The 14,716-nt window shown below is 36.7% G+C and overlaps 1 protein-coding gene across 6 annotated transcripts in view; it reads left to right on the forward strand.

Annotated features, from left to right (window-relative positions):
* The window catches only part of LOC306854703 (neogenin-like), a 158,493-nt gene that overhangs the window by 110,031 nt on the left and 33,746 nt on the right, over nucleotides 1-14,716 (forward strand). For all 6 annotated transcript variants that reach the window (XM_079392916.1, XM_079392915.1, XM_079392913.1 and 3 more), the window contains exons 6-7: nucleotides 6,199-6,353; nucleotides 7,301-7,421. In XM_079392916.1, the coding sequence (XP_079249042.1) occupies nucleotides 6,199-6,353; nucleotides 7,301-7,421 (276 nt within the window). The remainder of the gene's footprint in view (nucleotides 1-6,198; nucleotides 6,354-7,300; nucleotides 7,422-14,716) is intronic.

The raw sequence follows: 14,716 nt of genomic DNA on the forward strand, positions 1-14,716 counted from the left end.
AATAAAATGTCCAAATTTGGTTGAAATAATGTTACATTGTCATTCAGTGTAACACAATATTTATGTAAAAATTCAAACAATATGCTTATTCTTTCTTGTACATATTAAAATATATAAAATAATAAGGGAGCATATTCAATTTTGTTGTGTTTTAAATGAGTAAAAAATTCTTACTGACAAATAGGCAAAACCTAGGATAGTGGCACATTTAAAAAAATAAAAAAATACTACTAATTAGTATTTGAGGTGAAAGTAATTAGTCTTTTAATATGTCATAAATTGATTTTTGTTGTAAATACGCCTGACAAGGTTGTTTCATTGAATGACATTTTAGTGGGTGTCTTCCGTAAATCAGAGAACAAAATTGCAATTAAATTAAACAGAAAACGTTTTTATTTTTTGGGGTAAAACAACCACAATTTAAAGCAGTATTACACTTGTTTTTATGCTTAAACCCTTTTTCGTCTTTGACCCACATATAGGTACATTTTTGAGTTTTGCAGAAATGTAGCCATGTATTTCCAATTAAATTGGGTAACTTATGTCTCATAATTAATTAAAAAATTTTATCCTGTGGTGGAAACAAGCTTCCAGTGTAAGCAGTCTTTGACCATGCCACAAATTCTCTGTCTTAAAGTTCTCTAGGGTTGTTTCAGCACCATTTCCTCAAACTTTATCCTTAAAGTCAACATAAAATCACAATTGAGATTGTTTACTTTCTTAATACACGTTCCTGGTCTTATTGTGTTATTGATTAATGCACATTATTCTCAAAGAATATCTTCATTAATCATCTTGCTATATTTCTAAAATGACTGACTGACGTCACCAAGGATATGTGAACATGGCAAATAATGTTAACCAATAGCCAAATAGATATTTAAGCATTTAGGCAGCATTTGTAGACAATACGACCTTTGAAAAATATTGACAATAGTTAAAGCACTTAATGGAACATTAATGTAATGGGAGCAGTCCTCCACAATCCACTGTAAACAAGCATTCAGGTCTGACTCAATTTTGATTTGGAACACCCACTTTTATAATCCAGCCAGTCCCTGATCATAAAACCATGTCCTGCTGTAACATATTTCATACTAGGAAGTTTATCAGACTATGGAAGTAAAATGTGAATTGTTTCATATTGACTTTAATATGAAAAAATGGCTTAGGGTGGTTGTGTAACAAAAATGCAAAAGTGTGTGCAATCAAACATCAGCACAGCCTTTATCAGTGTATTTGCAGCTGATGCAACATTTTTACAGTCAGTGGCCACCGATATGAGTGCTGCCCTGCGTATGTGCTACTGGGTTTATGTGTGTGAGATATACTGACTGAGTGATTTAAACACAAACCATCTGTCCTGTGTGGAGCTGGCGTGAGCAGGAACCCAGCAGTGTGTGACAAGTGTTTTTCAGCAGGTTGTGTGTGCAGTTCTCAGCAAACTGCAGGAGCACATACTAACAGCCATTCATCACCTTACCTCTGTCAGTTTGGCCCTGATGCTGCAACTTATGTTAGATATTCAGTTCCAGATACTGTAGAACCCAGCTCATATGGAAAATATCCAATGAGCTTCATTTTAGCTCAGCTTATAGCCAGCCATAGCTTTATGTAGCCATTCTGCTTTTGGCTAGTTTTCTACTAACAATTTTATTGACAGTCTTATAAATATTTATGTTAATGACAATCTATAGTCTTTATTTGCTATTTTTACCCTTTGCTAATTTTGTTCACATTTATACAGTACATTTAGATTTTTCTGTTCACTTCCACACATTGAAATTGATATATAATATAATATACGTAACGTGTGTGTGTGTGTGTGTATATATATATATATATATATATATATATATATATATATATATATATATACATACATACATACATACATACATACATACATACACACACACACACACACACACACACACACACACACACACACACACACACACACACACACACACACACACACACACACACACACACACACACACACACACACACACACACACACACACATACACACACACACATACATACATACAAACAAACACAGTCATGGCCAAAAATATCGGCACCCTTGCAATTCTGTCAGAAAATTGTTCCAATTGCAAATGTTTTGGTATTCACATGCTTATTGTTTTTGTTTGCACTGCAACAACACAAAAAAACAGAGAAGGAAAGTCAAACTTGATCAAATTTCACACAGAACTCAAAAATGGACTGGACAAAATTATTGGCACCCTGTCAAAATTGTAAGAAATAATTGCTTTTGAAGCATTTGATGTTCCTGTCATTTGTATTTAGACACACCTGTGGCAAGTAACAGGTGTGGGCAATATAGTAATCACACTTGCAACCAGTTATGGAGAATAACTATAAATGGAGAAAAGTTGACTCAACCTTTGTGTTGTGTGTCACACTGAGCATGGAGAAAAGAAACGAAGTCAAAAATTGTGGAAAAACATGGACAATGTCAATATCATCAAGAGGTTTACAGCCCATGTCACTGTTGCTAACCTCCCTGGACGTGGACAGAAGAGCAAAATTAATGAAAAATTATAACGAAGGATTGTTCGAATGGTGGATAAAGAACCCCGATTAACTTCCAAACAAATTCAAGCTGATCTGCAGACACAGGGTACAACAATGTCAGCTCGCACTATCCGTCGCCATCTGAATGAAAAGGGACGCTATGGGACCCAGACCCAGGAGGACACCACTGCTGACACAAAGGCATAAAAAAGCAAGACTGGAGTTTGCCAAAACTTATGTGACTAAACCACAATCCTTCTGGGAGAACGTACTGTGGACAGATGTAAGTAGAAAGTAGAGCTTTTTGGTAAAGGACATCATGGCACTGTTAACAGAAAAAGAAATGAGGCCTTCAAAGAAAAGAACACAGTCCCTACAGTCAAACATGGTGGAGGTTCAAAGATGTTTTGGGGTTGCTTTGCTGCTTTTAGCACTGGATGCCTTGACTGTGTGAACGGTATCATGAAATCTGATGATTACCAAAGAATTTTGGGGCGCAACGTAGTGGCCAGTGTCAGAAAGCTGCGTCTCCACCAGAGGTCATGGGTCTTCCAGCAGGACAATGACCCCAAACACACTTCAAAAAGCACTCAGAAATGGTTACAAACAAAGCGCTGGAGAGTTCTGAAATGGCCAGTAATGAGTCCAGATCTGAATCGCGTAGAACACCTGTGGAGAGACCTCAAAACAGCAGTTGGGAGAAGGTGTCCTTCAAATCTGAATGACCTGGAGCAGTTTGCAAAAGAAGAGTGGTCCAAAATTCCAGTAGAGAGGTGTAAGAAGCTCATTCATGGTTACAGGAAGCGATTGATTTCAGTTCTTTTTTCCAAAGGGGGTGCTACCAAATATTAAGTTAAGGGTGCCAATAATTTTGTCCAGTGCATTTTTTTGGGTTCTGTGTGGAATTGTATCAGATTTGACTTTTCTTCTCTGTTTTTTTTGTGAGTACCAAAACATTTGAAACTGCAACAATTTTCTGAGAAGAGTTGCATTTTCTGACAGAATTGAAAGGGTGCCGATATTTTTGGCCATGAATATACAGGTGCATCTCAATAAATTAGAATGTCTTGAAAAAGTTCATTTTTTCTTGTAAGTTATTTCAAAAAGTTAAACTTTCACATATTTTAGATTCATTGCATGTAAAGTAAAACATTACAAAAGTTTTTGGTTTTAATTTTGATGATTAGAGTTTACAGCTCATGAAAGTCAAAAATCAGTATCTCAAAACATTAGAATATTTACATTTGAGTTTCAATTAATGACTATCCTTACAGTATAAATTCTGGGTATCTCTTGTTCTTTGAAACCACAATAATGGGGAAGACTGCTGACTTGGCAATGATCCAGAAGACGAACATTGACGCCCTCCACAAAGAGGGTAAGTCACAGAGGGTCATTACTGAAAGGTGTGGCTGTTTACAGAGTGCTGTATCAAAGCATATTAAATGCAAAGTTGACTTGAAGAAAGAATTTGGTTAGGAAAAGGTGCACAAACACTTTCAAACACTTGTGAGAGCTTCACAAGGAGTGGACTGAAGCTGGAGTCAGTGCATCAAGAGTCACCACACTCAGACGTCTTCAGGAAAAGGGCTACCAAGCCACTTCTGAACCAGAGACAACGTCAGAAGCGTCTTACCTGGGCTGTGGAGAAAAAGAACTGGACTGTTGCTCAGTGGTCCAAAGTCCTCTTTTCAGATGAAAGTAAATTTTGCATTTCATTTGGAAATCAAGGTCCCAGAGTCTGGAGGAAGAGTGGAGAGGCACAGAATCCGTGTTTCTTGAAGTCCAGTGTGAAGTTTCCACAGTCAGTGATGAGTTGGGCTGCCATGTCATCTGCTGGTGTTGGTCCACTGTGTTTTCTGAAGTCCACAGTCAAAGCAGCCATCTACCAGGAAACTTTAGAGCACTTCATGCTTCCTTCTGCTGACAAGCTTTATGGAGATGCTGATTTCATCTTCCAGCAGGACTTGGCTCCTGCCCACACTGCCAAAGGTACCAAAAGCTGGTTCAATGACCATGGTGTTACTGTGCTTGATTGGCCAGCAAACTCGCCTGACCTGAACCCCATAGAGAATCTATGGGGTATTGTCAAGAGGAAGATGAGAGACACCAGACCCAACAATGCAGATGACCTGAAGGCCGCTATCAAAGCAACCTGGGCTTCCATACCACCTCAGCAGTGCCACAAACTGATCACCTCCATGCCACGCCGAATTGAGGCAGTAATTAAAGCAAAAGGAGGCCCAACCAAGTATTGAGTACATATACAGTAAATGAACATACTTTCCAGAAGGCCAACAATTCACTAAAAATGTTTTTTTTATTGGTCTTATGAAGTATTCTAATTTGTTGAGATAGTTTGTTTGTTGAGTGAATTGGTGGGTTTTTGTTAAATGTGAGCCTAAATCATCACAATTAAAAGAACCAAAGACTTAAACTACTTCAGTCTGTGTGCACTGAATTTATTTAATACATGAGTTTCACAATTTGAGTTGAATTACTGAAATAAATGAACTTTTTCATGACATTCTAATTTATTGAGATGCACCTGTATATGTATGCATGTATGTATGTATGTGTGTGTGTGTGTGTATGTGTACACGTATAATATATTATAATATATAAGAATTACATATCATTTATATAATGTTTCTAAATATTTTCTTTTGCTTATTTTACAGTTTATTTGTAATAATGCCAATTTTTCTTTCTGTTAACCTTATATAAACAATGTATTTTATAATATTAATTTATATGTATTTTATATACATTTATCATTTATATAATTTATAATGTGATGTGCTTGCTGTACAGTTTATTTGTAATTATACACATTTTTCTTTTAAGAGGAAAATAGTTTAAATATGGTTATGTATTCATCTATATTTATATCATTCATAAATTATTCCAGTCAATTATTCTAAACATTTTTGTGTTGGTTTTATGAACATAAAGTTTTTAAACCGTTAATATCACTTATAATATGCTGTTACATTTTAAATCTTTTTTTTTATTAATTAATTTATTTTTTACAATTTATTTGTAATTATGCTTATTTCTCTTTTAAAAAATAATTATATGTACTGTATATGGTCAACAAATATCTATTTCATACTTTTTAAATATTAAAAATCAGAGCCTTCAATCAGTACATACTGATTTATGCAAGAGTGAGGGCAAGTGTAATAATCATATGCAAGTGATAGTCATGTTTTGTAAATGTGCAATTCGTATAAAATATACAGCAACTGAGGGTTGTGGTTGTGTGGTAGAGAATCAGGCACAGCACAGTGCAACAATCCAATTACATCCCAACAGACAGGCCTGAATCATTCTGGTGCACACTACCTTGTTATTGAGATGATCCATGTCCTGTTTATCTTCTCCAAGATCAAATAACCTCATTTGCTAATGCGAAGCCTTTGGAGGTTTTGCATTTTCCTCTGGCTATTAGCCACATCCTGGTGTTTAGGGTATTTTTAGAGGTTGGGAAAAGTCAAAAGCAACATTTTCTTTTCCTAATCAAATAATATTGTTTCCCCGAAATCATCACTGGCTTTAAGTTATACGGGCATTTGAAACAATTTCTCTGAAGAAACAATTTGGTTTCTCATGCTCACATGATTTGTTTTGTTTTATTGCTTTTCTTCTCAGCTTCCCCACAGTTCCTGAAGAAACCAGCTAATATATATGCTCATGAAGCCACAGACATCATCTTCGAGTGTGAGGTCACAGGCTCACCCGCTCCCACTATCAAATGGGTGAAGAACGGAGATGCCGTCATTCCCAGCGACTATTTCAAGATCATTGTAAGTTGCCAGCTAGCTCTACATGAGTGAGGAAATGCTGTTGACCTTTTACAGTGCATCTACAGATAAATACAGTATTTCTTCTAGATCGGTGGTTTTCAAACTTTTTAAGAACGACCCTATTGTTTTCTTTTTAAATTGATGCGACCCATAGATAGATAGAAGATTAAGGAAGGAAAGACCACTGCACTAAAGACCGATCTCAAATCCCACCATAGAGCTCCGGAAGGATGCTCTGTTCCAAAATCAAATCTGTCGGTGCTTCTGAAATTAGTGAGGGTGCTTGCCTTCATCCACATCTATTCTGACATATCATATTTTGTCCAGTCCATAGTTATGATTATCACAATGTCATTGCGATTTTGAGAGAATATGCGGAAACTTTTATTCAAATTCTGAATGGAGAATAGGATATATACAGCAAAGAAAGCGCTTTCAAGAAAGCTGCACTCATTTTAGTTTATCGCAATCTCTATCTAATTCTGCTATAATCAATCTGTCATCACGGCACAATTAATCTCTTATTTACATCACCACTACATTTTATTGATTATAATCAGAGGATTCGCGTCGCGAGCTTCCAGAACTCTGGACTGAACAAAAACACTCCCGTGTTGAGCGGTGAGTGGATTCTGACTCACTAAAACTCCTCTGATTGGCCATTGCGTTATGGAAATCAACAAATATGTTTCTGATTTGCTACAATGTACAACGCTGCAAAAACAGAGCGCAAACACAAATACACATTTGATTCTGACCTGAGGCGGCTGCCGGTTACTTTCGTTTTATTGTTTATGTTTATTTAGTTGCTTCTTTCCTGAGTCTAGAACTTGGTTGCATACATATGTTTTCCTTAAATCATCCTGGCGACCCATTTTTTAAGTCGACCCAGGGTTTGAAACCCACTGTTCTAGATGACAGCGATGTTCTTGTTTGCCTCTTTACAGAAGGAGCAGAACTTGCAGGTGCTGGGGCTGGTCAAGTCAGATGAAGGTTTCTATCAGTGTTTAGCTGAGAATGATGCTGGCAATGTCCAGTCGGGTTCTCAGCTCATCATATTGGATCAAGGTACGTTTAAGAAAATTAAAAAATTCTTAACGGCATGTTTGCTTACATTAAACTTTGTGGAAAATGTTCTCTTTGTTAAACCCTGCTGGAAAATCCAGGTGGTAGCTGGTTTAAATTGTTTCCAGCTGCTCCAAGCTGGTAATTTATGATCAGTAGCTAGATGGTTAATCAGCAGGAATACAGCTGCTAGGGCCAAAGTTGACCTGGTAGACCTTTTTAATTAAGCTAGTTAGAGCTGTCAGACCCAGTTCTGGACCTTGGGGTTCCAGAAACCCTTGGTAACACCTGGTTCCTCCAGGGAAGCTTTTATATTAGTTTTATTACACTCTTAAATATTGTTTAAATCTAATTATAAAAGTGTTCATAACATCTCATTACAGTCTTGTAATATCGATCCATTTAGTTTTACAACTATATCACAGCTATTTTAGTATTTCATTAAGTAATCCTAAACATACTCAGAGATACTGGAGGATTTATATATATAGATGATCTTTTTTAATAGAAATCTAATTGAAGGCATAGTAGTTTTGTGTCAGGTGCGTGATGCCATCTGCTGCAGCTTCCTCTCTGGCGGTGCCACCTGTTCGGTGTATGTGTGTGCGCTCACAGGCATATGTGCGCCAGGACTGGAGTTTAATGTTAAATGTGCGGTTGAAATGGAGTTCTGGGTGGTTGCTGGGATATTACTTACTGATCAGGGGTGCGTTTCCCAAACGATGATGTAACCTGCTGCTTAAAGGGATAGTTCACCCAAAAATTCTGTCATTAATTACTCACCCAAACTCATGTCGTTCCAAACCCGTAAGATCTTCGTTCATCTTCGCAACACAAAATAAGATATTTCTTATGCATTCCGAGAGCTCTCTGACCCTCCCATAGACAGCAAGGATCCTAACATGATCAAGGCTCAGAAACGTAGCAAGGAGATCGTTAAAATAATCCATGTGACATCAGTGGTTCAACCGTAATTTTACGAAGCTACAAGAGTACTTTTTGTGTGCAAAGAAAACAAAAACAACGACTTTATTCAACAATTCGTCTCCTCGGCTTCACCCTATAGGACCATATTGGAGAGTCCTTGCTACGTTTCTAAGCCTTGATCGAGTTAGGATCCTTGCTGTCTATGGGAGGTTAAGAGAGCGCTCAGAATTCATCAAAAATATCTTAATTCGTGTTTTGCGAAGATGAACAAAAATCTTACACATTTGGAACGACACAAGGGTGAGTAATTAATGACAGAATTTTCATTTTTGGATGAACTATCCCTTTAACAACTCTAGTACGATGCATCGCTGTAGAAACTTACTAGCTAGAAACTAACGACTGTTTCCCAAACGCGGTCGCATCTCCGTTTTTTGAACCACTTTGGTTCAACAATATAAGATGGTCATTAATGATGTCATGCGTAGGTGTTGGAGTAATAACTTCTACTAATTAATTGAATCGAGATCTCAGAGATGCCACTGTAACGAACATGGTTGTTGCTTTACTTTATTTGATGTTTGATTCATTGCGGATACCCTTTTGCGTCATAATCTATGTTCCCTTGCGCATTTATGCACAAGATAAAATGTATAGATTGAAATCTTAATTAAATGGAATTGAAGATATTTGACCAATATTAAATGGAATTGAAGATATAGATAGTATGCATGTTAGCTTGCTTATTGTGCTCAAGAGCATGAGTTATTAAAGTCCATATGTCTTACCAACAAGAAACTATGTTTCTAACTAGAGGTTGGGAGCTGTTGATTTGCGATGTTCGTTTGAACTATGGTTTCGGTAAACACTAAATCGTTGAACTATGTCACCATATGTGACATAACCATAATTGCCTAACGATGCTTATGGGAAATGCACCCAGAAGAGCCCACCCCAAAGTCTCTATGATGTTCTGGTCTCCATGTTTGCCCTGCAAAATACTTATATAGCATGATTTGAGATACTGTATCATTCCTGTACATTTATGACTGGGAAGGACAAGCACACCAAAGCTAACACTCTAGGGCTGAGTGAGGATTGCTTTGGCAAGCAACGCTAAAATTTAAATCCACCATATACAAGCGGTACTGAATGAACAAATTAGTTGTCAGATTGTGACTATGTTCCTGTGATACTTTCTGAGATGAAGCCAGGGTCTCTCTGAAATCTCTTTGGGGCTTTGCTGTACTCTTTGCTCCTCTCATATGAAATGGCCTATAAACACTTTACTTTGGCAGGCTTCTCAGCTTGTTCTAGTTAAAGTCGCTAGACAGGTCTGATTGGAGGATTTTTGAAACCTCGGTTCTCGCTGCCATCTGGACAAGCACATGGTGAATGGAGAAACACGGTTGCCTATCTTCACTTATTGTTAGAGCTGATTGCTGAGTTTATTAAGTTACAGACTGGGAGTTTGTTGCGCAGTCAGTGAAACTTGCTCATTATATTTTTTATCTGTAAGGGAATATATGATCCCATACTCATTAGTGTAATGCAGCATTGTGTTTTCCCCATAGTCACAGTGCTTTAGATTTGACATGCTGTGATTACCTTAAGCACAATGTAATTGCAGAGATTTTTATGCAGATTTTCTCATGATCTTAGATTTAAAAAAGCCTGTGATCAAAATAAAGAATTTTTAACCACTGAAACTACATTGTTGTAGAGATTTTATGGAGCAGCAGAGCAGCACTATAACAAATTTGGGTCACCACAAGCATTAAAAAAAGTGTTCGTTATATAGCTGGTATGAGATGAGGACGTGACCTGACAATTTAATGCTGTCTCACTCTTTGAGCTTGTTTATTTTCCCCAGATTAATTTTAATTCCGTATTTGCATTTTGAATGCTTGTTTTCCTGGCAGTGACTTATTATTATTAAGGATTCATGGCAACTCAATTTTTTCATTCCTAGGCTCTTTTTTTCACTTCCAAAAACCTTGTACAGCACAAACACCCGACAAAACCCATTTCCAAGCATCTGTTTCTATACAGAGCTGCATTTTTCTGCGGGTTAATCTGCAGGTTGTGTGTGTAGCAGCCACTCTAGCAGTGTGAAAGGTGATAGAGCGGAGGACACAGTGGGGGGTGATGGTTGCTTCACTATAATCAGTGGTGGACAAAGTGCACATATCAAGTACTTAAAAGTACAGATACCCTAATTTTACTTCAGTTAAAGTATTAAGTACTCCTTTTCCATTTGAATTGAGTAAAAGTACAAAAGTATTTGATTTTTTATGTACTTAAGTATTAAACGTAAAAAAGTACAGATAGATAAATGTTTTTGTCATTTTAAACTTATATACTTTTATATTTAATCATTTTATATTATATATTTTATATAATCCAACTGTCACCTGGGGAAGGGGGACTTGTCATATACTATCAAAACATTTTAAATGTATTAAAATATTAATTTAGGTTACTGATACAACTTGATGTGTGCAGACAAGTTGAAAAGAATCAGCTCAGGCTCAAGAATACGTTTCGCCAGTTCAAAATAACAAGGAATGACATGTTTTAAGAAATGTAGTGGAGTAAAAAGTATGATATTATGCTTTGGAATGCGGTGAAGTAAAAGTTTCTCAAAATAAAAATACTCGGATAAAGTACAGATACTTGAAAAATGTACCTAAGTACTGTAACTGAGTAAAAAAGCTTTGTTACTGTCCACCGCTGGCTACAGTTGTTGCTGTGGGCTTCAGTCCCAGGTACATTTGTAGAAAAATGATAGATGAAGCTTGGATGTGTGTCTGAGCACAATGGCAGACCGGGTGATTGATCTGAGAGCACACAATGCTGATTTGGGCTATATTTGTGTTTATATCTCAGCTGCAGAGCCTGTGGAGCCATAAAACATAAATAGTATGTCTCCGCTGAGGCCTCTCACTGTGTTCATATGACACTTTAACTAGGCCTGTGTGCCAGACACGGCTAACAACAGAGCAAATATGCTTCACTTATTTATGGCCCAAGAAAGAGCCCTCTAGCTGCTTTCCAACATCTCTGCTTTGTTTACAAGATTCGTCACTCACTTGTTGGAATATTGATGTGATTTAGTTGACGTTATAAAGCCTGTAGCTGTAACTAAACTCAAAGGAATTATTCTGTTGGAGAATCAAGAAATGTAATTTCACCAAAATATTTTATGATGTACTAAAAAAAACATTTTCAGAATGCAATACAGTGTAGGTTTCTTCAGCTTCAGACATAATACTTTGTTATAGATCACACTGATTTAGATTTGTTGGCCATGCCTTCATAATTCATTTTTGCTAGTTTTGAAGGGCCTTTTATGTGTAGATGTTATAATTCTACACTTGTCCCGACATAGGCTTTCAATTATAAATTTGAAAATCAATCATAAAAATGTGAATTCTTATTACATGTTTAAAAACTATGATCATTTCAATAATTGTGTAGACATTATTTTATTTATTTCACAAAAATTGTCCTGCAGTTGTGGCATCATTTATACCACAAAGAACATGTTTGCCCTCAATAGAATTTTTTCCTAAATTTAGACAACAGTGTAAGTGAAGAGCATGTTTAAGATGAAATAGTGTATGAGACATATGAGATGTGAAGAAAATGAAGAAAAATGAAGGTAAATATCAGCTGTGAATAGAATATTTTTAAGATGCTAAAAAAGCATCAAGAAGTAGTGTAACAGTCAAAAACGTCAGTCTAGTGCGTGTATATGCATAAAAAGTATTCAAAATCAGCATGTCTTCCATGCATGCCGTCTGGCCTGACCTGTTTAGCTGAGAGCCACCACAGCCCTGAGGCTACAGCCACAGTTCCGCTTCAGTCTGCCTCTCATAGGATGCCATTTTAATAGGGTGTGAGTTCTGTTATTCCAGCTCACGGTCTCGTCTCAGAGAGCTCAGTGGTTGTGCTTGATTCTAATGCTGAATGCACAACAGCTTCCTGGTCACAGGATTAATAAGATTACCAGAAATCATGAGATTAATCAATTATTTTATTGAATTGACAGTTTTATGTTTCTCTTTAAGTTTATACATCCACCAACATCTTCTGTAATGGTTGGTAGACATTTCCAAATTAAATAAATACATTAATAATATAAATATTTTTTTATATTATATATTATTTTTAAAATATTTTTTTATATTATACATTGTTATTAAGTATATTAAATATATTCTATACTTTTATTATAGTCTACTCTTTAAACGTTTGGGTTTTAAAAGTATTTTAAAATAAAAGTATTTAAAAGTATTAATACTTTTATTCAACAAGGATGCATTAAATTGTATTAGAAAGTGACAAAGTAATTTCTAATGTTGTTAAATATTTATATTTTAAATAAATAATTGAATTAATAATCAAGAAATAAATTAATCACACACACACTCACTGGCCACTTTATTAGGTACACCTGTTCAATTGCTTGGCAACACAGATTGCTAAAACATGGCAGAAACTCAATGCATTTAGGCATCTAGATGTGGTGAAGACAACTTGCTGAAGTTCAAACCGAGCATCAGAATGGGGAAGAAAGGGGATTTAAGTGACTTTGAACGTGGAATGGTTGTTGGTGCCAGACGGGTTGGTCTGAGTATTTCAAAAACTGATCTACTGGGATTTTCACGCACAACCATCTCTAGGGTTTACAGCGAATGGTCCAAAAAAGAGAAAATATCCAGTGAGCGGCAGCTGTGTGGACGAAAATGCCTTGTTGATGTCAGAGGTCAGAGGAGAATGGGCAGACTGGTCAGAGATGATAGAAAGACAACAGTAACTCAAATAACCTCTCGTTACAACCAAGATATGCAGAATACCATCTCTGAACGCACAACATGTCGAACCCTGAAGAAGATGGGCTACAGCAGCAGAAGACCACACCGGGTGCCGCTCCTGTCAGCTAAGAACAGGAAACGGAGGCTACAATTCGCACAGGCTCACCAAAATTGGACAATAGAAGATTGGAAAAACGTTGCCTGGTCTGATGAGTCTCGATTTCTGCTGCGACATTCAGAGGGTAGGGTCAGAATTTGTAAAGAACATGAAAGCATGGATCCATCCTGCTTTGTCTCAATGGTTTAGGCTGGTGGTGGTGGTGTAATGGTGTGGGGGATATTTTCTTTGCACACTTTGGGCCCCTTAGTACCAACTGAGCATCGTTTAAACGCCACAGCCTACCTGAGTATTGTTGCTGACCATGTCCATCCCTTTATGACTACAGTGTACCCATCTTCTGATGGCTACTTCCAGCAGGATAATGCACCATGTCACAAAGCTCAAATCATCTCAGACTGGTTTCTTGAACATGACAATGAGTTCACTTTACTCAAATGGCCTCCACAGTCACCAGATCTCAATCCAATAGAGCACCTTTGGGATGTGGATGTTCAGCCGACAAATCTGCAGCAACTGCGTGATGCTATCATGTCAATATGGACCAAAATCTCTGAGGAATGTTTCGAACACCTTGTTGAATCTATGCCACGAAGAATTACAGTGTTATTAGACTTTAGCCATTTACATTTTTATAAGCAACTGAAAAAAGCACAAATGTCAAAACTTCTCTAGGCCCCCAAAACACCCTCAGACCCCAGGGGGTTAAGGCAGTTCTGAAGGCAAAAGGGGGTCCAACCCGGTACTAGCAAGGTGTACCTAATAAAGTGACCAGTGAGTGTGTGTGTGTATATATATATATATATATATATATATATAGTATGTATAATATATATATTAGAACGATAATGTGACACTGGCTGCTGAAAGTTAAAAAATGTATTAATATAGAAAACAGGTTTTTTTTATTCTAATAATGTTTCACAATATTGCTGTTTTACAGTTTTTTGGATCAAATAAATGCAACTCTATGAGCATTAAAGATTTAATTAAAAACATGAAAACACTGGTCTCAATTTTTGAACAGTAGTGCACGTATTAAACTGTTATATTATTAACAGTATAATATTTTATATTTTTTCACAGTATAAATTAAATTTTTATACATATTTATTTGTATTTATAAATTTCCCCATGTATTCTTCGGATTGCTGAAGCTAGTATTTTGTAAATTCTCATCTTGAACTCCACTGTGATTTGGTGTGATATAATAATATCATGTTTGATGATGGCTTGCTCTTCAAGCAAAGTGCTATTGCAAGTACTTTTGTGTACAAATGCCCCGAGCCAAAGCTTCTCAAAGGAGCACAGTGATATTTCTGGTATTTGGACTGAGCATGACAAATGGGACTGAAGTGCATGTCGGAAAATAAATGATTTAGCTGACGGACTTGAGCGCTAGGACCAGAGCTCTTTGATGAAGCAGGCGGAGG

This window comes from Barbus barbus, assembly GCF_936440315.1.
Source record: "Barbus barbus genome assembly, chromosome: 1".
NCBI lineage: Eukaryota > Metazoa > Chordata > Actinopteri > Cypriniformes > Cyprinidae > Barbus > Barbus barbus.